The sequence below is a fragment of the Pyxicephalus adspersus genome, chromosome 3 (assembly GCF_032062135.1).
Source record: "Pyxicephalus adspersus chromosome 3, UCB_Pads_2.0, whole genome shotgun sequence".
NCBI lineage: Eukaryota > Metazoa > Chordata > Amphibia > Anura > Pyxicephalidae > Pyxicephalus > Pyxicephalus adspersus.
The window spans coordinates 2,558,639-2,585,838 of NC_092860.1; the positions used below are offsets into that span (position 1 = coordinate 2,558,639).

Consider the following 27,200-nt stretch of genomic DNA (forward strand, 5'->3'; position numbering starts at 1 on the left):
AGCTTTCAGATTCTGGGTACACAGCAAACATAAAATCTTCAAACAACATGTGGCAAAAAAAGACATCACTTTTAGGAACTGTGGCATGATCTGCAGCGGCTGCATCTACAATTGGTTTCCAAGATCTCCTGTTCATTTGAATAGGAGGTGTTTGGGATCACAGTTGAGCCCACAGCAGAAATCTAAAATGGCCTTTTACTTTATAAGGCATTTATGTCCATTTCCAAATACAGAAGGTCAATGTTGTCACTGGATAAATGCCACCCTAACCCAGTCCCTAAATAATGAAAAAGCCACCAACTTACCTTTAGTAGCAGCGTGAGTACAGCAAATAGACAAAATCTGCAATATGAAAGTGATTACTATTCTCAAAAAAAGCTCATTTTCTAATGTAATATGAGATTTAGCCTCATTCGTTACACTTTGGGACCACTACTTATAAGTAATGATTGGAAATGGTCTTTGATCTCACATTGGGCCTACTCCCTTTGATACACAATAATATACTCTTGTTTTATGCTATGTCACTCTTCTTGTTTAAAGGAAAGCAAACGTCACTTCCTCATCTTCCACCCAGTTTTATTGTTTGCATGTTCTATAAAAGTGTTACTTTCACTTGTGATTGTTGTTATTATAGAGATCCAGACTAAGCCTATTTTTATGTAATTATTATTATGATAAATTGCCTACAAAAATCTCTTCATTTTATGCCGCAATGATGTTTTTTTTGGATTGTAAAATTCTTCATTTACCATCCGAAAACTTTACTGAACAAAAACAGAAATTGATATAGATTTTTGTTTTGTTTCTTCACAGCAAACAGATGAAATTTGGCGTGAAATGCGTTGGATCATGGATGCTCTTCAGTATGCAAGGTATAAGCAGCCAGTCGCTGGACTGCCAATAACCAAATTTCTCGATCTTACAGAAGAGCAAAACCAGAAGAAAAATAATTCCACATCCTCGCATCTGGACTGCCTCCCTTCGCCTTCACCATCACCGGAAATGCATCGCAGAAAGACTATGAGCGGTAAGGAAAAGAGAAAAAAGGATGGGGGGGGGTTAGTCAAAAACATATTTTGTTTTAGTATATATGATCACCAAAATAATAAATGAATCAGTATCTCTCCTTGACAATGGGGGTCTCAATTTTACCCACTTAGTCGAAACATTTGCCAGGAGGATAAAAAGTCACTGCCTGATTTAAACCAATTAGCTCCACCATATCTGAAACCTTTCAAAGTGTCTACAACAGCTGGAAGCAGCTTAGATACAGACAGATGAAAAGCTTGTTTTATACTGCCTTAGGGGCCATTCCCGAGACGGAGATTCGGTTTTTACTTTTACCTGGATCCTTTGGGGTTCTAAACAAGAACCCCATTTAGCATAAAAAAAATAAAAGTCAATTGTTACAAAGTGTAGCAAGATATAGCATTGTTATTCAGTGATTAGGCTTTTAATTGTGCAGCGGTGTAAAGTTCTTTTCCTTTGGTAGTAGGCTGCGAAGAAAGCAGTGGTCTCTCTGCACTGGACTGATAGCTCCCTGCTGACTGCTTTCAATCCGCAAACATCACCCTCTTTGCATGAGAACCCTTTTTAGAAATTAAAAGCTGATGTTATTCAGTCTTCAGTCAGATACTTCAGTCAGTATCTTTGTTGTAGATTTTCCCTTTCCTATGAAGTCACCATGACAGTATTTAAATGGAAATGACTTAATGAGCATCAGATCAGATAGCAATCTATTTTCACTCTATTTAAGTAAAAAAAAAATGGGTTGGACACACACTTACAATACAAACTCACAATACAATAGTCAATATATGAAACAGTGAGCAATTACAGGTCTTAAATTCTAAACAGGTAAATGTTACAGTAATATGTTTATCTCCTTAATTCATTTTAATTTCCCCCGTCATGAGATTCAATAGGCTACCTGTGCATGCCAATGACCGCCTTAGAACCTTTAATTTCTTTTCAGTACTGTAAAGGTAATGACAATTCTTATAATGTTAATAGTGTAAAATTCATTAATTGCCCTTCTAAAGAGATTGAGCTTTAATCTAGGTTCATTGGCACTTCAATCCCCTTGATTCATATAGTAGAAGTGTTTAGCAATCCTGGACCTTAATCCTCCAATTTCCCCCAATCCCACATCTCCTACACGAACGCTGTAATGAAGAATAACACTCGGTAGCTGCAGTGTATACAGCCGACATTACATGCTTTGCCACTTCAAAGGAGCACCATTTACCACTAAGTCACTTTAACCAGAAAACCACTAAACGACTAAGTGAAAACTCTCCCAGCCGACCAGGACAGGTGGGGAAATGAGAGTCCACGCAATCAACATTTCAGAATTTGTGAGTTTTTGGAGGCTGGAGTTGCAGTGACAGTCTGTTTTTCAGCTAATTCCCCTGGGACCACTTTCCAGAGAATAAGTAAGTGAATGTTAAATTTTTCTTTAAAGGAACAGCACACATTTGCAGTGCCTGGTTGTTTCTAGTTCAGGGAAATTTATAATGTCTCTACAGAGCTTATGCCTAAATTGAAGGCTTGTTAGAGATTCCCTCCTCAAGTAAACCTTCCATAAATAAAATACATGGGCTGTAGACTCCCAAACAAAAGTTTTTTGTCATGAAATAAGTGTCAAGTTTTTTTTAAAACCCAGGAATAGGTTAAAAGTCCTTATCTGTAAAGTATATACAGTATATAATTATCTACAGTACATCGTACAACAAACTGGTGCGTGGACTAAATATCCTATCGCGTAATTTAGAAAAACTTACCTCTGGGCAACCAGACATTCAAGTAGTCATTCATACCTAAGTGACAGAATGAACATTTATCTCAAACAGTAAGTGGGACTCAGGAATTTTAGTAGTATATGCTCCCTACAAAACGTTTAGTACGGGAGGCAGCATGGGACAAAATTGTGCTGGTGGTAACAGGATTGAGTCAGAGTTTCTTGTTCACCATTCTTGCCAGGGCAGGGCTAGTGGGATGCAAAGTAGTGGCTGACTCCTGTAAGTAAACCCCACCAGAAAAAAAAAACTACTTGGCAGTTCTTCAGGACCCAGGGCCTGGTGAGGCCATATAATTGTCTTTAGGTTGCAAGGAACCATAGGGCATGCATCTAAGATCAGCCACTACTCCTCCTCTTGCACCAGACTCACTAGACTCATCATCTATGGACACAGTAAGTGACTCTGCTTATCCTACTCCTGCTCTCAAGCTGGTATTTTATTGAACTATTGAGGTTATGGTGTTATGGGCCTCCCTAGCCGTCTAATTCTTTCCAAATTTCCATGCAAAAAGCATTCAATAATTCAATAAATGTAATAAATTTAATAATAAAATTTAAATAACAAAACACAAAAATCTGTTAAAAAATATTTAAACATGTATTATAGGTGTACAGTAGCATGTTTAAAATTAAATATATATTTATATATATAAATTATATGAATATTTCTTTGTATTGGACTCAATACAGCTATTTTGTATAGAATCCAATACAAAATTATTTAAATTTCCCACCGATTTGCCCACCCGCGCCGACGCATGTACCGACGTCACCGATAAACCCTGTAGATCTCATCTTTGCATTGATGAGCTGGAGATTGAGGAGGAAGAACGTGTCCAAAAGACCTGCGGGGACCAGCAGGACGTTGGGGGACAGCAATGGAACAAGGTAAGTGGGGTTTTTTTTTTTTAAATCTACCCCAAGTGTGACTCAGGATTACTGCTAGGGGGGTTATACTCGCATTACCTATTAATACACTCATTACCTACTTGAACTAATATAGAGAAGCGTTTTCCCCAGCCCCGGCACTTTTCAGTAACGATTTGGCTGTTTTTGGGTGGTTACTAAAAATTGGGTGACAATACATGGGTCACCATCTACCTACAGCTTCCCACTCAGCTTAAAAAAAAATCTCTGGGGAGAATACTGTAGAGACCTTAATCACCAAATTGGAAGCCTCTCACCAGACCCCTATATCTGAAGCGAAACGGAGTTAAAGGTAAAATCTAGCTGTACAGAGTGTCTTGGCTAAAGAAGAATAGAGAATCTCATTACCAATAACAGGTGTCTCCTTTTCAGTTGATGACTTTGAATGATATCCATAGTATACCCATAGATTCTGGAACAAATTCCTTGTATGACACTGTTGTACTTACCTTTACCCAGCTCCTGGTCTTATAAAACCCTCCAGATGAGGCGTCTCCTGAAACCATTACTGGACAGGATTAGGGAGGTCGGGGCTGCTTATAGCTAATCATTCCCCTTTCATCTGGTTGGGGATAAATCGGGGACCCCATATTTTTTATGTTCCTACTCAGACCTGGCATCTCATTTTTCATTTTTAGCCATTTACTTTTTCCCCTTAGATAATTAGTTATCCATCTTCCTTGCATCTACCTCTTAGACAGGTCTACTTCTGCTCCACCAAAGAAGACAACTGCTGAGGGCCCCCAGAGATCACAACAGGGTTTTGCAGCATATATAGGCACCAGAACTTGACTATGATTTTCTCCTTTTTTGATTATTTTGTTTATCCTAATAATGTCTTGGAATACTTTTAAACAGAATACCTTTGGGGAACAGCTTATTTTGGTAATCAGAAACAAGTTCACTTGTCTTGCACAGAGTCTTGTGTCTTACCAAGCTTCTGCTAATATTCTTTTAAATTTACGAGAGATAACCTAGCTATACTTATAAGTATAAACAATGTGACAAGTGCAAAAAGCTTGATCATGAGTTACATATTCAGTGTGTCAGGAAACATAAAGTCTAAGCTAATGGCCTGTATATACTAGTAGCATGGAGCATTGTCCAATGCAGTGCCATTATAAAGACAGAATAAAAACTATTGCTATCCCCATGCTTTGTGCAGTGAACTAGCCCTAAACCCCTTTACAGCTGTCACATTTAAAATGACTAAGAGCTAGCCAATGAGGGAGGGCAGGATAAGTTGTTACATGAAGTAGAACTCAAAGCTATCTATCTATTTACAGATACCTGTAAACTTTCAGAGGGTAAAACTTTTTTTATTCATATTTTTTTTTTTTTCTTTTATCACTTCTGATGCACATCCGTTTTTTTTTTTTTTTTTCTTTTAATGTTATCAATATTGTTTTGAAGCTATATTTATTGTTTATTAGCTTTGAAGGCACCTTATTTAGTAGTGAAAATAGAGCCTACAAGAATTACCATTACCTTATTTGTATTTTAGGAAAGTTAGTGGTGTGTGTGCATAACTTGTACATGGTACTACACACCTCAAGGTGTTTGCTTTTTAGTTAGACCGGTCGGAGAAAGAAGAAAGATTTCTGTGCTCTCTTTGGTGCAACAGCAGGCACAGCTCCTGAGCTTACATTTTCAGGGAGCCAAGTAAACTATTTTCTGTATTTTGCTTCCAAGCCAAAAGGTCACTTATGACAATCTTTGGATGTGACCATTCTCTGAATTATTTATTCAGTGTGCCATTAAGTTGCCAGGCCTTTCTTCTTTACTAAAATTCAAATTAATAAGGGGGCTTTAACCCTTCTTTTAATGGCAGTTGGCTTCAAGCAGTTATTGTATTCATATTATCCTATTTGCAGCTGATCTCCGTAAGGAGTAGTTATGCATCTGTGCATACGTAATGAATGCACTCCAAAATGGGAAAGGATACTTGTAGGGTAATGCCCGGTAAAACATGCAAGTATATGCCAGCTCCAGAATGTTTAACATATTCACACAGCCTTTGCTGACCGGAAAGCCTACCATAGATAGTATTTTTTAAACTGATGAGTTACATAAGCATGGAGCTGGTGGTTCAATTACAGGCTTGTCATGTAAAATGCCCTTTATGGAAAAGGTTTTTGTATATATGTATAAAGGTAAAACCTTCAACTGAACTTGTGCTTCACCTATCAGCACCTACTAACCTACCCTTAGCTCCCCCAGTGCTTTATTTGGCCACCAGAGATAAAATATTCATTTAATTTGGCCCCATCTTGAAACTTGGCTGAGAACTGCCAACTGACTCATGTGGCAGCATTATATGCCTTAGCTTTATAAGGAAATGCAACTGAATCTTGTGTTTGCCATACCTGGAAGTATTATTTTTAAAATCTGTTCCTGACAAACAGAAAATCATGGTGGGTAACAAAGCAGAGTAGTTTTGTTGGTGCCACCATTAATAACGTAAACCTGTTGCTTTATCATTGACGGATGTTCAGGTTCTCTTTAAAATCTTTCTATTAATACTTTGTAATGTAGAAAAAATCAAAAGCAAAATGACTTTTGGTGCATGCTCTTAAAATAAAAGGTCTACTTACGCACAATCTGTTCCCTTTAAATACAACATTTTCATGTCTTAACTAAATGTCCATTAACATACTATCCTGACTTTTAGTTTTAGGATAGTTTTTTCTTAACAATTCTCAATTGAATGTTTATAGTGCTGTGCTTTATCTTAATATTTATTGCAAGGCAGAGTGGCCTTAACAGATGAATAATAATGGATGTCATTTTTCCAGTAGTGTTACATGCAATAGTAAGAGTCGTGTAATTCAGCTGAACATGTTATTACAGGCTCTGCAGAGTGGCATATTTCTCCCTATTGACACAGAGCACAGCAACAATATGATCCTGATACTTAATCCTTTCTACATATAGCTGTCTGAAAGGCTCCATAGCCCATTAACTCATTTAAGCTTGGGTTTTCTCGACGGGGAAAAAAAGCTAGAGGGTGAAGACAAATAGGAGTGTGCTGACTTCTGAAAGGACTTTCTGTTTTGCAGACAGATCTCCATTAAGCAGGAGCGCACTCGAGCAGGAGACTAAAAAATCGCTCTACAGACAGATGAAGATCTGGGGAAATGGGCTCAGTTAGTAAAAAAAAAAAATATATCTTGGCAGCTCCACCCTTTTTATTTACAGTCTGAGTACGCTGGCAATATGACTCTTGTTTTGTTGAAAGTTATGCTAATTAAAAGTACACTCCAGTCAAAATTGAAAATTAAGTTTTGAAATGTATACAGGGAATTTAGCCTACCCATTCAGGGCATTAGGTTTGTATACTGGCAGTGCTATAGTGCACCCACTGCCAGGTCCTCTAGCACCCAAGCCAACAATGCCAAATTTACCCCCTCTAAACCTGAGACTCATTGCTGATAATATTCATTAGATAAAGTTTTCAAATCTGATTTTTTTATCCCTCATAATTCATCTTTGCTTCCTCCATATGATTTAATAAAAAAGGCTTCCCCAAAATATCATTTGTCCCACAGTGAAAATTCCTGGGGATTGTACAAGTGAGCCTGCACATCCAGCCCTGGGCTATATTAATTTTTAACGATGCAAGTGGACTTTGGGAGCTTATTCTTTTTAAAAAAAATCCACAAACATTCTGTTTCTGATACAAAGAAATTCCATATTTTCATTTTGTGTACATGTTAATTTGGGTACGCCAAAAAGTTTTTAACTTAACTCTTGTCTCACCTCCTGTCCCTTTTTATCAAAACTAACTGAAAAAATCTTCAAGCAATTTTGCCACTAGAGCCCCTTTTACTTCTGTTAATCACTGAGTTGAGGAGAATATTGCGTGGAAGTGCACTGAAAGATGGGAGACCTGTCATTAAGAAACTCGCCTGTCTATTGGGCGTCTATCAAGATTTTAAAGAATTAAAAAACAAAAGAATGAAAAGTTGCATTCCTTATATGATGCAGTCTGACAATAATATGAACATATATATATCCACTGTACTTCTGTTGTGTACATAGTCTGTAACTGTCTGAGTATTGTACAGCTAATAAACACACCAGGACTGGAGCCATACATGAAGGGAAGTCTGAATAATCATTTTAGGACTATTCATATTCTAAATTGACAGAGCACTTAGGATGTTCTGCAGCGTTTATTCCTATATATAATATACTTGAATTTAGCTATCTTAGCCATTTGATTTACACAATGTACTTGACACAATGAGGGCTAAATCACACCATATGTTGTTTTTATAGTGCAAGGTATAGTCCAGCCTGTCGGGCTGGGGAGAAATATTGGGGCCCTTGTTGGTGCAGGAGCCTTACAACACCCTAAAGTTTTAAGATGTCCCTTTAGTATTTGACTATCTTGTTTGAGGGTCATCACATCTCGATTCAGTTGGACAAAGCGACATTGGTGACTTCCATCAACTATCAGGGAAGAACCACAATTGTTCTTGTACCAAGAGATATGGAGTTTACCCTTTTCATAACTTTCAGAACTTCATATTCCATGCCGGTCAGCTAGGTACATTCCAGTTGTATACAATTGGTAGGCAGATGTCCTTTCAGCTCTTTGACCCAGTAGATGGTTCTGCATCTGGAAATGTTCCAGCACTTGTGTCTGAATTGGGGATACTGTCTGTGACCTCCTGATTTCCAGAATTGTATCCAGGTACAGGGACCCTCAGATTCAGCAGATGCTCTGGTGGCCCTGTGGGATCCTTACACCCTGATGTATGCCATTTCTTTTTTGAAACGTCTTGCTTGTTTGTTCTGCAAAATAAGAATAGAGGACATTTCAGAGTTTCTCAGTGCTCCAGTCTAAAATGCTGACCTGGTGAGATTTCTTGCAGACACTTTATGCATACTGCCAGATTGTAAGGCTCTTTTGACTCAACAGATAATATTTTTATTATTAATAATAATAATAATAATAATAAACAGGATTTATATAGTGCCAACATATTACGCAGCGCTGTACTTTAAATAGGGGTTGCAAGTGGCGGACTAATATAGACAGTGATATAGACAGAGCTTACAATCTAATAGGTGGGTTTTGAGCGCTCTTTTAAATGAGCAGAAAGTAGGAGCAAGCCGAATAGGACGAGAAAGACCATTCCAGAGAGTTGCCATTCTGCTTCTTGAATGCTGTCTATAATTGGCATGATTGTCGAAGCCCCGGTTCTAAAGACCAGGGGAATCTCTGAGTCTGTGATATGATGCTTACAGTTACTTACTTATTGAAAGGTCTGTCATTAGACGTGAAAGGCATGCTTGGCATCAGACAGCATTTGACTTTCAGCACAAGCATAGGTCAGGTGTTTAGGAGCATTTGGTAGAAAACTGAGGCATCCTGATTGTAGGAGGAACTATCCTTGGATGGCTTGTGGCTTTTGTTTTGTCACTGTGCTTTCCTTTTGTATGCAGTATAGTCTGAAGGTTAAAAGCTAAAATTGTAACTTTCACTGGACTCCTAGAGAAAGGTTTTAGGTTGAGTACATCAGTCCTATTGTATTTATTAAAGGCGGCATTTAACTTTTACTGTGCTCCAAGAGGACTATTAATTCATTTTTATTTATTAATAACTATGGCATCACTTTCTTTAGGTATATAGCCATTTTTTAGTGGGATAAGAAGAAACATTCAGAGACACGTTGATAATTAGGAGCAGACCGTAATATTTGTTCTGTTCCTCTTCTATGTTTCTGTCTTTGAAGGTTTCCTTCAAAAAGGTGAACACACTTTGCTTAATTCTGCTGTTATTTGGAAGGGGTGGCCACAGACATAAAACAATGTCAGATTGCCAGGCACTAGAGTATAAATTAGATTTTTAAGAAAATTAAGGTAAAAAGCTAATAGTTTAAATTTTGTGAGTTTAGTCATTTTTCTTATAAAACAGTCCACCTCCCCTTTTTTTTTTTTTTTTAAGACCAGAGTTATGCTTTATCAAGACACAGGCACATATCTGTATGTCTATGAATGCATAGCCACACACTATTAAAACAGTACAGACACAGATGTAATGTGAAAGATTTATGCTCTGGCTGCTCCAAGTCATGGACCCTGTAAAACTAAGTTTTGGGTTTTGTGACTGTGCAGGAGGGCCCTGCAGTCGCCTAAGTCCTGTGTGATCAGCACACATAGAGGCATCATTCAGCCGCACACTAAAAATACAGTGGTGCCTTGGGGATGTAGTCTAGGTAGAACACTGAGCTCCTTCAGGTTTGGTAATGTCCTCCTCACAACTGCTTCGGGGTTTATTGGACTCCGACTTACTCAATCCCATCATTGTGGAATGCTAGCAGTGTATGGCATATACATATATGTGTGTAAGGCTTTTTTTTTTTCTTAACTAGATGCCTGCTTATTTGTGCGTATTTGTGGTCAAGATGCTTCTGCTGGTGGCGTGAGTCATCATTTTGGTTATAAATAGTTGCAAAGGTGTATTTTCCACGGTTTTCTAAACACTTGGCTTTCAAAGATGTGGAGATTGAAAAAAAAAAATTGGTTATAGGAAATTTAAATGGATTAACCCTTAATGATGAAATGTTGCATAGTGTTAGCAGGAATCTGATTTTAAAGAACACTTCCAATGAACACTGAATAATACCTATACAAGCAAGGTGTCCCTTTTTCTGTTTCACGTTCTATCATGTCTGCAAACAACACATTAGAGGGTTAATAAAGTTAGAAGCCAGTAAACCTGTTTGGTATTGCTGTGCACCCTGCAGTGAAAGCAAGAATCCAATGGCCAAGATTATTGGCACAAGTTGAAAATTGTGAACAGCTAGGATTTTTTTTTTTTTTTTTGCAATTGGGATAGGCAATGTTTCTTCTGCAATAAAACATTCTTACCTGCCTGTTCACAATCTTTTTAAAAGAAAATACAAATAAATGTATATGCCAGGCATCGTGGCGTGTCTCTGGGCTGTTAGGAAAGAATTAACTCCAGCATGCATGCACAGAATTACATCATTCTGGCCCAGCCAAACGATATGGCCGAAGATCTGGAACCCGGAGGAAAACCAGGAGCAGATGGCAATGTCTGAGGACAGGTGAGTACTTTGCAATTCTTTTAATCATGCAGGTAAGTTTATTTTATTGCAGGGAGATCATCTGAGAAATGCATCACAGTCACTTCCTTCGCCCTAAATGTGATGTGGAAGAGCTGAGAAATCGGTGTACCGATCATCAAAAAAACAACTGAATGTTGTACAGTGTAGAAAACTTCTTATTTTGCCATGATTCCACAGAACTTGCATTTGACATTTTTGACAAATATAAAGCCCAACTAGACCCAAGATCCAACAAGGCAAACCCTGATGGCAATCATGCGGATTAGGTTTAAAGGATCACCTTGGGAACTGAATTACAAATTTAAAAACCCATGGTGTTGCTCTGATTTTCTGTAACACCTACCCACACAACCAGGACTGTGAACAGTCAATTGTTCCCTACATAACTTCCTGTCACTACAAGTCCTGCCCTCTCATGTAGACCATGGCTTACAATGTAATGCAGTGATGTTGGCAGACGCATCTATTGTTTGTTTTTCCTACTTTAGATGTTGTGTGGTCATATCCGATTGACCCTTCCAGTGACTGCATTCAGAGATGAGAGAAAATAGCTTTAATGCAGCGTGCAAGGACATTTAGACCAAATAATCTGTTCACATAAATTTAAACAGGAACCTAACTGTAGTTTAAATTTGCCTTTTTTAATTTTTGCTTTAATGACTTTGCCTCACATGTTCCTATTTTTTCATTTATGTGTTTTTTTAACTAATGCACATTTAAACATGAAAACAGTTATAAGTGGAATTGTAAATTGAAATGCAATTACATATAGTCAATAACCGTTATTTTTAGAATTAGGTTTCATGTTTTAATTTGATACATGGACAGCGCTTTAGGATTTACCTTTAGTTCTACTTTTAACACAATTCAGAATCCCATTCTTTCTTTATTAGACCCGGTTTTAAAAGATTAACTTCACCAAACAAAGCAGAGACCTTCACAGACATAACTGAGACAGGACCGGAGACACTAGGTAGAATGCTATGTAATATACTGCCTATATGTGCAAGTAACACCAGAGTGGCAGATTGTCCATGACATAAACACCCTTATAAAAATAAGGTAGTGGGAACATCAGTCTCCTCCAGCAGTGAAGGGGTTGAAATCCCATTTAGAAGGCAGCATGGGAGGACAAAACATGGGAAACATGCCTGATTACCGGGGAAGAGATGTGTACTGCTGGCAATTATATATAAGCTTGCAAAGGACGTCTCCCTGGGGTTGGGGTTGCTGAGTGCTGATGATGAAACCAATACTGCCCTGACTGTGCTGGAGATACTATAGGGAAGCTCACAAACTACAAACACAGGAAGTTAATGAGGCCAGAAAAATAAATAAGGGCTCTTCCTGATTTAGGATGTCTTAATAGGAGACTTTTCACTGGATCACTTAACAGAAAGCAACAATGTTAAACATACTTTGCGGGAATTCGAACAAGCTAAGTGCCCTCGTGTTTTGCACAACCAAGAATCCATTTCCGGATACAATTGTCACCGACCCTTACAATTATTGTTTTAATCTTCCTGGGGTTAAAACAGATGTAAATCTAAGGAGTAAATCCTCATATAATTGTCAAAACTTTAATACAGTTTCAGAAATAAGTTTCAATCATTGTAGGTCTGCAGCTTTCACAAAACAATATTTGGTGATTCTGCCATGAAGCTTCCTATTAAGCCATTTCCCGTCAGGTTGACAATGTTCTTTCTGTATCGTTATGTCACAGGGAATTCTGATAAAGACTACAGGTGGGCATTTCAATACATTACACAGGCAGGGTTTATTCATGTAGATATTTCTGAAGAACATGTAGACAAGTAATATCTTTAAATGGGTTTCAGAACATTAGCAGGTGATATACAGTAAAAGTAAAAATAGTATTTAAATTTGTTTGGAAAATGGTATTTTATAACAATATACAATGATTTAACTTAACATTTTAGTTGCAATGTGTAATTCAAAGTTTTCTGCTTATAAATCAAGCTTTCCCTAATTATATAATAAAGCTGCACCGCCTATAATCCCAAATACCAGTGAGATTGCCTTTAGTTACCATGAAGGTGGCATTGTTTGGCAGTGAAATGATAGCTGGAAGAAGGGTTATCCCTGGTAAAATTTAGCAGACTAAATCCAAAAAGTTAAATCATGGGCTAATGTAAAGGGATGTGAAAGACACCTCAGATGTAAACATTTCCTTATTAAATCGGATATATTATTCACCTTCCCATATTAGACACTCCTGTAGTAAGCTCTCCTTACTAAGTTTCCAGGTCTAACATCTGTCATTATTACAATGGAGTCCCCTGTGTACCTTCTTATCATGAAGAATGTGGCTGAAGTCTGCAGACTCCAAGTGACTGTGGAAAGGTGAATGGGTTTGGTTTACACTTAGGCTACGCACACGTGTCAGATTATTCTCATCGGATTATCGTTTCAGGGCTAGTATCAGACGAGAATCTGACATGTGTATAGTGGCTGTCCAACATTGTTCGTGGATCCGTCCTGGCAGATCCACAAACAACCGTAATGCAATTGAAGGGGAGAATGCAGCGGGGTCTCCCTACTCCATAAAGCAAAATGGTGCTGTGTACAGATCTCCTTCATGCATCTTTCAGTCTTGTCGTTGAAAAGGATTGTGAAAGATTCTTTGCAATGGCAAAAGTCTTACGTATGTAGCCTTAGATTAAGGGGCAAAATCAAAAGTGACAAATATGATGCAGTCTGTCACTAGCATTACCATAGCCGTTGTTATTTCAAGTGACCTCAGCCTGACTCTCCTGCTATTACCTGTCCAGAAAAAGTGAGAAAAATTACTTTAGTTGGACTTAGGCTTTAATTTGTTCTAAAACCTACTTAAAAGCTATATGTCCATTAATGACTTCCTTGCCCAAAGTGTGGCAATGTGACTGCAGTTAACTTTGTTGTCACCCTGATTAAAAACGGGAATCGAGAGATCATAAAACTATGTTACAGGAAAAACTGCTATTGACAGACCACAGAGCGTATGGTATTGTGTCAATAGTTCCACTTCAATCCTGAGTGTTATTTTAAGCTGATCTGACTTAAGCACAAATTAAAATGATGACTAAACTTACAATACACAAAAAATACTAATAAAATTGCCTTTTGTTACTGGACAAAAAAGACAAGCTTTTCCCAGTATTCATCTATTACTTGCTCGAGGGCTGAGGTTTTCTACAACACTTTTACCTGAGACAGTCCTCGAACAAAAGCTTCATTCTTGTCTCCCAAACCAATTTTTTGCCGTAGAATGAAAAACACACTTATCATACCAAGTCATCACAAGAGCTTTGCAGCAGGGATAATATAGCTGCTCCCATTTTGCACAAATACACCTCCTAAAACTGCACATCACAATGAGCATGACCCTTTGTGTAACCTTACAAACTCCTTCCAGTGTTTGAGCCTTATGTAGTCAATGGTAAAGCCGAACTCCAGGAATCTGTATAAGAAAATAAATAAAAAACCTTTCAGTGACAACACCCCCACCCCCCATCCTTACAAGAGATAATTGTTCATTTTGTGTAGGAGATAAATGGTAAAATAGTTAGGCTACCTCCCCCTGTAACTAGTCCTCCCAAAGCTGCTCATTTGTCACATGCAGCGCAGCAACAGGTAAGGTGGGTGGGAAAGGCTACAAAAGTTCGGCTTACAAAAATACCTTTATTTTAAAAATAATATTTTTTTGTAAAAATTACAAAAATATTCCTGGTAAGCAAACAACTTAATGAAATTAAGTCAATTTACCTTGGCTAAACTGGGTGGGTGAGCAGCTTAACAAGTTGAAACTAACATGGCATGGATGCCACATTGCAAATAACAGATTGCATGCAATTCTAAAGTTTGTCACCTTTATGGTGAGGAAATACGTCTATTAGGTAAGCAGAGGGTGTTGATAAGTATATATGTACTAACTGGTTATACGGTAGTTGTTGGGGTTTGCAAGTAGAGAAATGAAAGTTTCCTTGCAGCAGATACAATTAGAAAGCTAATTTTAATGTAGTATACAAGCTAAACTAATCTTTATATTAGAGAGTGGAGGCATTACCATGTATTTCTATATGCACTCTTTATAATAATAACTTCAACTTTATATGGAATGAGCACTGTAGTGTCATGCACACAGGACTCTGATGAGGACAAGGTAAGTAATTTTTTATCAACTATATAAGGTATAGACTAACAGCCAATGCCATTTGCAGAGACAGGAACAAATGTTTCCAGAGTTAATACATTACTGGTTACAAGGTAATTATTGTCATGGGTAGCTAAGTGTAATTCAGCAGTGCCTGAATAAAAAGTCAGATTTATACAAGAAAGTTGGGTAATTGCTTGTGATTGAGGCGTTCCTGGCATACACGTAATAGAAGAAAGTCTGGGACACACACACAAATCTTTTAGTATAATCTTTTTTTCCCCAAAGTATCCAAAAACCTTAGTAATACTGCTGGTGCATTTAAACCTATTAATATGTCCTAATCTTAGCTAGTAAGTATGTCTTCTTAAGCTGAAATGTGTCAGCAATACACATTGTAATACGAAAATGGAACTTTTATAAAAGGTTCACCTTTAATTGAGCTGTTGGTGGTTGTAACAGTGGTGGTTGGTGGTGATGGTACAATTACTGCTTGGCATCCTGAACAAGTGCCTGAAGCAAGTCACCAATCCAGGATTTATCGGATGGCAATTGCTCCACATTGGTGGCAGCATAGTCTTCTTGGGATTGACAATCCTACCTGCCACACTGGAAACTCTCTCCAACCTGACACCTGAAGGTGGACAAGACAGCATAGCATACTCAGACCATTCTAGTTCAATGTCCAGTTTTTTGGCCTAGTAATCCATGGCGTTAAGAATAATCAGGCTTTTTGATAAATGCCAGATAAGATGATACTGTTTGGCCAATCTTATCTTCTAACTCCCCACATACAGCTGCAAATAGTTGGTGGTCATGTCCAAGAAGCTGTAGTCCACCATACTCAGCCTGGTGCCTCTGGTGCTGATGCTGCTGAACCTTAAGCTAGGTACACACTTGCAATAATTATCGTTAGAAAATGAACGACTAACAATTATGCACGATTATTCTGTACATTTTGTAACAATACGATCATTCAAATATAATCCACCAATAATGTACACACACTAGATACGATCTTTTGAACGATACAGGAAGTGACATGTAAAGGAGAAAGTGTACTGCAGAAACATGCACAATCACTGAATGACTGTACACACAATAGATAGTGAACGATCGTCGTTCAATGAGATCCCCTGGGATGGTCATTCGTTTCTAGCAAAAATCCTCGTTCTTCGGCGTCGTTGTGCACTTTTTTGTTACCGATTATCGGACGATCGGTTAGTCGTTCGTTTCCAACGATAATTTGCAAGTGTGTACGCAGCTTTAGAATTCTGCCTGAGACAAGGAACATTGCAGTAGGGAACTGAGAGATATCAGCTAATGAGATTGTGCACAACTTTGTGCCTTAGGGTAAAGTTTGTCCTGAGGTTACTTCACAGTGTTTGTTCACAATACCTCACTTTCAGAAGTCTTGAAACTTTTCACAAATCTGGTGTGATAGCGATGGTGTAAAAGTGTGGCTATCCAGTAGTCATTTTTTCTGTTTGATATCAATAACGCTGGTCTCCACAAAAACTAGCCAGCATGCAACTTGCCTTGCTTGCCAGGGTGGGCTGGGAATCTGCTCCTTCTGTGGGACTTCAAACCTCAGCATTTGTGCAAAGCAGGGAACACGAGAGAATTTGCCCAGGTACAGTACAGCCACAATATTGGTCACCTTGTCGGATAAAGTGACAAGGGTAGAGTCAGTGCCCAATTTTTGTTTTGCATGGCAGAAAGCAGCTCCCCGGCAATGTGACTTCTCTAAACCAAACTCACTAGATAGACGATTGCATGACAGTGCCTGAGCATACTCATGCCATTCTAAGAAGTGTAGCAGCTTTGTCACGTTTCTTTTGAGAAGTGGATGGAGGATGAGAAGGACAGGATTTGATATGGTTCGGTTGACATAGTCCCCCATTTCCCCCAAATTTGATGATGCTTCTTTATGTACCAGATGAGTGGAGATGTTGAATATGTGTGCCAAGTCATTCACAGCTTACCTATGTATACATTTTCTGCACACAGCAAAGATACATCATCACAAGTACATCATCACAAACAATGCCCATACAAAGGGATACCTGAAAATCAAGGCCCCACAATAATTTGTGCTGGAGTCCGAGCTATCTGCTGCTTCAGTGGGCAAAGACCTGCAAACTTCATGAGAAGTCCTGCCTTGTAAAACCTTTTTTTTTCCGATGAGAATACACACGTCCCCCCTTCAGCATTATTGTCTTTCCCTGACACAGAATATGCCAAAATGTTGCCACGGATTCTTGCTTCTTATCTGCCATTTTTTGAATGAGTCCTGTTTTTTTTTCGTTATACACTACTGCCACTAGCAGAAGCAGCTGCAAGTCAGTGAATTATATTAATAAACTGTATTAATAAAGTGCCAACATATTACACAGTGCTGTACATTAAATAGAATTACATTTGTGCCACTGTCAAGTCTCTCCTCCTCAACTGTTCATACAATTTACATGCTGCATACAAACTACTTATCTCCATTTCTTGAGAGACAGGAATACGGTCTAAAAAATACCAGGGAGGGGGTTGAAAACATGTCCCCAGAGAGAGTGGTTATGAGTAATGGAGAGAAGGCAAAGGAACTCTGACTCTAGAGTAATGTATCAAATTCACTGTATTCATCTCCCTGCTGTTACTGAGATAAAAAAAAGTACCTTGTGAAACTTTTGTGGAATATTTTTCTGTCTGCTACCACTGGTCCTCCCTTTTGGTGTTTAAAAATCTGAACCAGACCCAGAAGGTTTGGTTTGAGTCAAAGATTAACAAGTAGCTAGTGATCTCTTGTGAGGCCTACTTTCATTCCCGGTCTTGTTTTGACCTTATAATAACATTTATAAACACGTCAAAAGTCATATGTTAATGTCAACAATAGGAGAAAATTTCCTCTGTGTACCTGGAAATAAATGCTATAATTTCAGCAAACTTGGGATATTAGTTTATCTTTTTAATCTTTTTTATTTATTTTTAAGTCCACAATATCCATGATTAGCAGTATTAAAAATGTGATTTGGGCAGTAGTATATTCCTCTTTATAATTTCCATTCATACCTATATTTTTTGTTCTAGACTGCAATTTCAAATCCAGCAGCTGGCACAAATGGGGGGGGGGCGCATTAGAAATAGAATTTCTCTCTTTATTGCCCTTTTTTTTATCTAGTCCGCAATTTACCTAATTAGCGGTTGGAGGAAATACTTTAATTAATTCTCTTTCTTATTATTTTTCACTGCTGCAATGTAACCCTATATATTTACCCTATCTATCAAAGTACAGCCAGTAAATGTGAAGAATTTTCTTTTTTCCCACTATCCTACACCGCCCTCTTATATATTTCCTATCCAACCCCAATAACTGCAACAAAATGACCCTATCCACATTTGTACAATCAGTACTTGTGATGGAATGTCTGTTTTCTCATTTTTATTATTATTATTAATATTGTTTACTACCACAAACTGTCCACCTCTACCCAGCACAGGACCACAAGAAAGCACCTTGTGCTGCTGTGCTCTGTATGTTATAGATAGCTACAGTAACGAAAGTCCTCTGTGAATGACAAGGAAGGCATGCCAATGCTGTGATTGAAAAATGCAATTGAAAGTTCTGATCCATGCTTGGAAAACAAATTATCCAGAATAAAAACCACTAGTACTTAGCTACTGTATTTTCCGGCGTATAAGACGACTTTTTAACCCCGAAAAATCTGTGCCAAAGTCGGGGGTCGTCTTATACGCCAGGTACTTACCTGCAGCTTGCTTCCCCTTGCTTCATACGTCTGGCACGGCCGAGTCCCCACTCTGTGCAGGGAGTATGAAGCAAGGGGAAGTAAGCTGCACACAGAGGAGAACGTGAGCCTGGATTGGATTGAGTGTGGAGCGCGCGAGGGGCAGTGTAGGCTGTTACCGCCTCCTGTATCCCTCCTCCAATTACCAGAACTGTACTGTTCCGCACAATAGCGAGATCTGACAGGCAGAAGGAACAGTACAATACTGGGCGTATAACACGACCCCCAACTGATTGGTTACAGTGGTCTGCCAATTAATTGCCTGAAGTATGGAACTAAGCCTAAAAGTTTGCATTTTTAACTCAGGTTTGCTATTAAAGGGCATCACTTTAACTACACACTTTCTGCATTAATTAATGTCTAAGATGTTATTTACAACTATTTTTCCCACTTTAATTTAAGATCATATTCCAGTTTAATTTAGGATCATATTCATATATTTTACAATTAAATAACTTTGTTCACATATGGTCTAATTTATATTTTCTAATTTATATTAAGTTTTACTTAGTTATATCTTCAAATGTCCTGCTTTTTGGATAATATATATTATAAACATGTTTTTTTTAATCTGTTATCAGATTCTCAGCCATGCTCTGATGAAGAAGGTTGTTCTGAAGTGTTCCTTCCTACAGACAGCGATTATGATTCCAGCGATCCTCTCAGTCCTCGTGAGCTAGATTTGGTGTACTCTTCTTCTCATGACATCTCCCAACAAGTGGTATTAGGGCTGAGTGGAAGTGCCCCAGATGTTCTGCAGGTTAACGATATGAAGCCTTGTTTAAGCTTGAAGGAAGAATGTAGCGCCTTAGATCCCAGCACAGACTTCTGTGCTAGATACATGGACAACCTGTCTGTAGTGGACTTTTCAACAAAAAATTCAGATAAATCATCCAACTATAAGCACCTAAGCCTTTTGAGCAAAAAGAGATCTGGAAAACATCTACATTGCAACTATTTTAGCCGACATCACCGCTGGCTTAGAGTACATAGTGAATCACACTCTATGTCAGAAGGTGTTTACACTCCGCATGTGTCTCAAGCTGTGGATCTAACTGAAGAGCCTACCTCTGATCAACAAATAATGGTACCAGTTGACAGTCCTCGAAGCACTTATTTACCTCATGCTTCAAGTTTGCCAGAAGATAGCAAATCTAAAACCATTGTCCGTAGGATCTACGTTGAGCCTTATAAACGAATCCTGCCTAAGAATGATACAAAAACATGGACCTTGAATATAGAAGGGTGCCGATCACCTGCCAAGGAACCCACCTTGCAAATTATTAATACCCCCGACAGGGACGCTGATGAAAAGAACAACGTGCAGCTATCTGAAGTTTTTAGCAGCATGCTATAGTAAAATGGAACATAACATAGCACAACCTAGGACTTTTATTCCAATTATCAGACCTTCTACATTTTACAGGTCCAATTTTCATCTCACTGCTCCACAAATGCACCTTTGTTGGTATTTTTCTACTGTGTGTTTTCCAGTTTGCTGTGTAATCAGGATATTCCGAAAAGATTTGTTGCATGTAGAGAAGTTGTGTGTGAAACACTTGGTAGCCCATTGTTTTTAGAAAACAATTTAATTATTTTAAAATGGGTCACTGGCCCAGGCAGATATGCAGATAGGGACACCTGACATTTTCTGAAAACTGAAGCTAAAGCCAGCTGGTCAGCTGATGAGCAATGATGGCCTCTATTTCTCACGTCAGGATTTCTGAGAAGGATTTCTGCAGTCTTGCATGTCTCATTTGTATTCTTTAGAGGATTATGAATTACCACAACACATAATGTTGACAATAACTCAGTACATGTGAGATTGTGGCAGACTGAAGCTAAATTGCTGCGTAAGCCAATATAAACGTATCTCTTCCTTGCACTTCTAGCTTTGTATAAACTGTTAATTAAGGCATAAGACAAGTTTCCGGAGCACAACACAATTTATTTTGAGGATCTGTTTAGCATGTGTTGTGTCTTTATTTAGACTCCACGTTGTATAGGTTGACTTTATAGGATATACACTTCTAAATATAACATGGCTTTCTATTTATTTAAATTTAAACATCTCCCAAGTACATTACTTGGAATGTTTCTAGTCTTAGCTTGGCATCAAGTCACCTGCAGGATAGCCCAAATTTGTTTTTCCACACAGCTCAACAAACTCACTTGATATTGGTAGAAATTTAGTATATTCCTTAGTTTGTAAAGTAAAAAAATACCCCTTCTGTACTGCCTGACTACTCCTTAAAAGTCAAAGCAAGTGGTAAATATATTTACATTATTATAAATGTATCAGAATTCACAGGTAGCTGTACATTTGTATTAAGAAATAATATTCACCATGCATGATGTAGTGTAGAAGAGGTGTGGAAGCTTAAACCTTAATAAAAGTTGGATAAGTAATAGAAGAGCAAATATTTAGGGGGTAAACTGTTTTGACTTTGTGTTAAGCCGTTTGGAGTAAGGCTCGGTTCCCATCATGTCTGTTGGATGCGTTTTAGGAAATGTATACACGTTGCCATTTGTTCTAGGCTGTGCTGCATTTCAGCAACCCATTTGAAATAGTTGTCCAAACTACAGAAAAGTCTTGCATGCTGTACTTTTAGGAGGGCAATGCATGACAATTGAGGTGCCGAAGGTGAAGAATAAAGAGCAGTATAGTTCAACAATGCAAGTTATTTGTGTTGGGGTAACTCACATATTCTTATGCTTTGTTCAAATGAGCTTGTATAGGAGCAGTAGATTTGAGCACTCATAGTTTATAGAGTGACAGCCAAGTGTTTAACAAACACATACTAGAAGCAAGGTTATCTCTAAAGGCTTCCAGATAGCTGGTCAGTGCTCAGTGAAAGATTTAAAATTCTTTACAATACCTTTCACTATTTTACAAGCTGAAGCCTGTGTGAATAGGGCCCAATGGTTGTGTAATGCTGGGAACTCTAGTCGTGTATATATTAGAGGGAATACCATTTAGTGTTCAAATTCCCTTTAACCTAAATGGTATGGAGAAGATCCTATCAATGATAGAGCCATTTCCACAGCCCAGGCAGGGAGTGCTGTCATTTGCCATCTTTTGACAGGCTTTTATTTATCCAGTCTCCTCATCACTGGAGATCCCTTTTGAAGTTCCTCATTCCAGCCATAGCGGAGTCAGCCTCTGTTTGTTTTCTTAACCCTAGAAGCAAATCTGAATGCCTCTTATCCACAGAGACACACATAGGCAAGACTCCATCACCATATCACATGTAGCAGCATTGTTAAAGCAATATTTACAAACCCCAACACTTCTCCCCCTTCTTAGTATATATAAAGCAGGCAGCAGCCAACTGACATAATCCTTCAAGTAGAGCTTAGTTCTTGCTACAAGAAGCTTAACACTTTTGTTATGATTTTATTTTGGTTAAAACTAGAACTGTCCATCTCAAGCTTTGAGGGCAAAAATATTCTTAAAGAGGGCTGGACCCTCCTAGCTTGCATTTTTTTGGTATCTTCTTAACATTTTTATCTTGATCTGATTTTTTTTCCTTTGATAAAAAACAAGAGTCATACCAACATTTGCATTTCAAGATTTATATTGCAATTGGTTCTTTAAAATATTGTATTTCTGCTCCTATTTAAAGGAAACAAATTATAAAATAACGTAGGGGCAGCCATTACTGATTTCAAGCTTAATTCCTAGTTGCCTCACTGAAATGAAGGTCCTCAGGCTTTAATACGGAGTCACTGCCCCAGAACAAATATGCAGATGAAGACTATTGACTTTTTTTCCAATGCTCATGTGAACCAAACTTGTTCAGGATCAGTAACTCAAAACAATATGAAAACTTTTGAGTCACCCAGGCTAGCTGCCTAGCTCTTAACTATTTTGTGCTGGAATATCTCTACCTATGTGCCTACTTACCCTTTTACAAGGGCAGGAGCAGCCTATCCCTGTGCAAATGTCTTGTCAGTCAATAATGGAAGTGCACTGTGATTCTTTTTTTTCACAGTAACATAATTAGCACTACCTCCTGAAAATGTCCTTAAAATATAATGTAGTTATTTTAAAATAAAAGTTATATAATAACATTACGTAAAACCCACACATAATATAAACCAGGACCATGTGTTTCGCAGACAAGAGGAAACTACAGCATGTATTTTGATCTAAAATGACACGAATAATACTGGTGTGACCGATTGTCCTATTAGACTTTGTAGAGTCCCCTACCCACCCGCGCTATTTATCCCCCCAGGCAGGTTGGTTAAGGTGGTAAAATGTCTACACAAAACCAATAGGCGAGACTTTGTGAAGGAGAAACAGCAAGGTTCACTTTAATCTCTATCCTCTGCAGCAATACTTTCCTTTCTTTTGCTTCCCTATCATTGTGCAAGGAAATGTTATGTACTTCCAGGTATGGAGAATTATGTGATCGCACTGGAAGAAATTGGCAAATATCAGAGCTGTCACACGGGGAAACTTTATATCTCTGTGTAAGCTTTAGACAACTTACAGCATAGCCACAGAGTGACTTCTTTACCTTCAGCGGCTGAAAGGCGCAGCAAGTGAACAAATAAAGGTGAGTATGTGGTGCTGGGAAGGAAGGGGAGTCTTATGTGAACCTGTTTGCTTTACCTGGCAAAGCTACTATCTGCTGGAATAATTCCACATGAACATAAAACCTTGCAAACTGCATGCCCTGTAAGGAGTGAACACAGGACCCACCTATGCACCAACCACTATTTTTATAGCACTAACATATAATTTTTGTGCAGCGTTAATTAGAGTCCATGTACCACAGACAAGTACAAAGGTTGCAGATCTTTAACCTGTAACCCAATTGACAAATTTGAAAGTATGTTGGAAGTGTTGCAAAAACACCTTACTGCCATGAGACATGCACAGACTGTCTAAAATAAAATAAAAAGATTGCTCTTATCTGTATTTTACCCAGTGTTTCACAGCCAGCTCACATATGCATTCAAAAAATCACATTGAAGCTGACTATGTTTTATGAAAACATGTGTGTGTACTTTTAAAAGTGATTGCAGTTGTAATATTGTAGCTTTTGAGCAAAGGATGTACCTGTACACTCGGTGTGCAAGTACAAATCCCAAGTGCAAGCAGTTGCAGGCCAACTGCACATGATACATTCATAGGTATTAAGAAGATTATACATAAATAAGGCATTGGACTGTTATGTATCGCAATGCAATTCTTGGCGTTATGTACACAAGCACCTTTAGCTCTAAACCTGCTCCCTATAGAAGCTGACAGAATCCTTACCACATTTCCCCAGGGATGTGGATTTCTTTGAAGTTTTTTTATCAGGCAATGTGAAAACAAAAATAATTTATAGCAACCAAGTAGGATTACTCTTTAATTTAGAAATGATTGGCTGCTGGAAGCCATTGCACTTTAATATTTGGTATATGGATTCCTTCTTGGTTGGTTACTTTACACTGTTAGTTGATGCCAGTGGAATGGCCCACTGATTGAGATTTTGTGCCACATTTTCGGCCATGATTTAGTAGTTGTATAACCTGCAGGTAGCTTTTACCATTGGACATAAATTAAAGCACTTCACTTTTAATTTGATCAAGGATGGTGCCACATGAGGACTTTCCTTTGAATGCAATGTACTTTGACCTTTCAAATATGTTGAATTGTTTAGGGGGCATGATGTCTCCCTGCAGTAGAACAGGTCTGAAATCAGTGGCAGGGCAAGCTATCCCTCACGTTTCCTCTGTGATTGGCTGGCCAAGGGAAGTCTGCAAAAGTTGTAGACTAACAAATATATTCCTTTGTTATCCAGTCATAATTAACGTGATCAACAGCTAATGTGTGTGGGCAGAAGAAAATGAGTTAAAACAAATGGTCAGAAGTGACAGAATTATATACCAATAGAGGAACATTTCTTTGTGGAAGATTGCAATCTCTTTGGTGTAAAAGAAGTTATAGGAACAGAATTCTGAACTACAGTGCCATGGGAGTAATGGTGCATTTATAAATCAATATTAACATAAAAAACATGTGATCTAGTAGGATATATAAAGTTACAGATTTGTCCTTCTGTTCCCAGTTAGGTGTTATAAATGTTAGCATTTCCTTTTTGTTTGGTGCTCTATTGGAGTGCCCTCTAGTAAACATAACCTCTCTTTCTTAGTTTTGGTTAGAATGGGGAATTGTTGGAAACTAATTGTGGAGATTATTCTTTAATACCCGGTAAGTCACCCACAAAAGAGCAAGTGACAGAAATGCCCCACTAAAAAATGGGGTGTTAGGTATAGCTGATGCGTCCAACACAGCACATCACTTAATTGGAAAAAACTTTTCTTAAAGAATATTTTTTCTAACTTTTTTTATGTTACCAATGGTCGTCCATTTAATAAATATATGTTAAATATGTGGTACAAGAAAGACTGACCATACTTATCCTGGAACATCCTTTATTCATTTTTTTCCAACAACATAGTTATTGATAATGCGGGATGTTGGAATTCAGGACATTAGCTATGTTGAATAGATAAGGATTGAATCTTGGTATAGAGCCGTTTTATCAATGGAAGACGAGAGGACTAAAGGTAATCAGTATTAATTTTGGGAAATAGCTTAGACTTTGTCTCAGAAGTGGACAGGTGGTCTGTATGACCATAACGGTGTGTAGACATGGCTACCATCATGACTCTGTCAGGCGTAAAGGGGTTATGTGGTGAATAGCCCTATTTAATGTACAGCGCTGCGTAATATGTTGGCGCTATATAAATCCTGTTTATTAATAATAATAATAATAATAATAATAATAATAATAATAATATTTAATGTACAGCGCTGCGTAATATGTTGGCGCTATATAAATCCTGTTTATTAATAATAATAATAATAATAATAATAATAATAATAATAATAGCATGATGTATTCTGTACCATGGAATTCTTTAACTATGTCTGCCTTAAAGTGTAGGGAGCAAAGGTGTTTGTGTACTAAAAGCCATGTGTCCATATAATGCTGGTGGGAATAGAAATATACCACACAGCTTTTTTACATTCGGCACAATTATTGAGAAGATGCTTCTTTTCACATTTATTTTGTCCTAAATCCGTTTACTAAGTGGTTTGGATTTCCAGTGGGTTGTGCAATCCACTCCAGAAAGTATTTTATATAGATGTATGGTTTCTCTATAAAACCTAATTACACTACTGCACTCATTGTTCAGAGCCGACACGCTTGCCTGTCTTTTGCTACAACATTAATTGATGTCTGAAGACATTTTTGGTCAACAGTGTGCTGGTACGCAGGCATGACTGACGTACACACGCAAGTCTCCAGAGGCTTCTTGCATGGTTGTAATTACCTTATGTGTCAAATGTTGACTTAAAATTTGTTTAATGTATTGAGCATGAAATTCTTTGTTTCGTCATGTCGGAACTGTGGGTGAGGCAGCTTTGACATGTACTGTCATTCTGTGCAGCACGTATGTTGATGTACATGCTAAATGCTGGTCTATTTTTTTTTTCTAAAGCAGTAAGTTTTGGTCTGGACAAAATATTCAGTTCATCATATAATCAATACGTTTAGGTATTTAGTTTTTTTTAAGAAGTTCAAGCACCATTTAATGTCAACTATGAACCAGTCAAGTTTTGCTATTTTTATTATTGATCCAAGTGGCAGCCCACATGCCAGTTACCGCAATTTGTGATGCTGCCTGCTCAAATATCCAAAAACATTGAACTGACATTGAATTAATCTGCTAATTTGCTTATCTCTACCCATAATTCTAAATTTAACAGGGCCAATTTATGAAAATTGGAAGAAAAGATGAACTGTTACTCATTGCATATTTTGGTTTTGATTTTTTATGAATAATTATAAATTAAAAATGAAATACAGATATTTACAGGAATATACTTGCTCTGCACTCTAAAAGCTCCAAACTTGTCTCCCATTTTCATAAAATTTGTATTGTTTTGTAGCTCAAACCAATCAGCCTGTGCATGTGCTGATGGTGAAATGTGAAAAACTAAATCTTAGTATTCAACCTAGGAATATACAGTATTACTTTATAAAACAATACATTTGTAAATCCAGTTCTGCCTTATGAGCCAATTTTTCAAGGCTAACAGGTACACATAGTAAAACACAAAACCACAAATCATCTTTCTCTGAGCTGACTAAGCAAAATTGTGGTTGCTAGGAATTATTCCAATTTTCTTTCACCGTTTTTTGTAACAGTGCTGCTGTTATATGTCTAAACTATCATTAGAAATCCTGCCAAGATTTGTTTGTTTCTTGAATAAAGTGGGAATCTGCGTCCTCACTGAGATTTCCACTTACCTTCCTGTCCCTGTCACCAGGGAAAATCTTGCCCTGGGCAGACAGGAATTGGTTTGCTGTAATTAAACGTGTTCTGGTGCAAAAAACTAAAAGTTT

The 27,200-nt window shown here is 37.9% G+C and overlaps 1 protein-coding gene and 1 long non-coding RNA gene across 2 annotated transcripts in view; one reads left to right on the forward strand and one right to left on the reverse strand.

Annotated features, from left to right (window-relative positions):
• The window catches only part of ANKFN1 (ankyrin repeat and fibronectin type III domain containing 1), a 202,220-nt gene extending 176,682 nt beyond the window's left edge, over nucleotides 1–25,538 (forward strand). The window contains exons 16-17 of the mRNA XM_072403319.1: nucleotides 817–1,030; nucleotides 19,365–25,538. Coding sequence (XP_072259420.1) covers nucleotides 817–1,030; nucleotides 19,365–20,140 — 990 coding nt within the window. The 3' untranslated portion in view covers nucleotides 20,141–25,538. The remainder of the gene's footprint in view (nucleotides 1–816; nucleotides 1,031–19,364) is intronic.
• Nucleotides 7,404–27,200, reverse strand: part of LOC140325476 (uncharacterized) — a 62,400-nt gene continuing 42,603 nt past the window's right edge. The window contains exon 3 of the long non-coding RNA XR_011919685.1: nucleotides 7,404–8,530. This is a non-coding gene — a long non-coding RNA (uncharacterized lncRNA). The remainder of the gene's footprint in view (nucleotides 8,531–27,200) is intronic.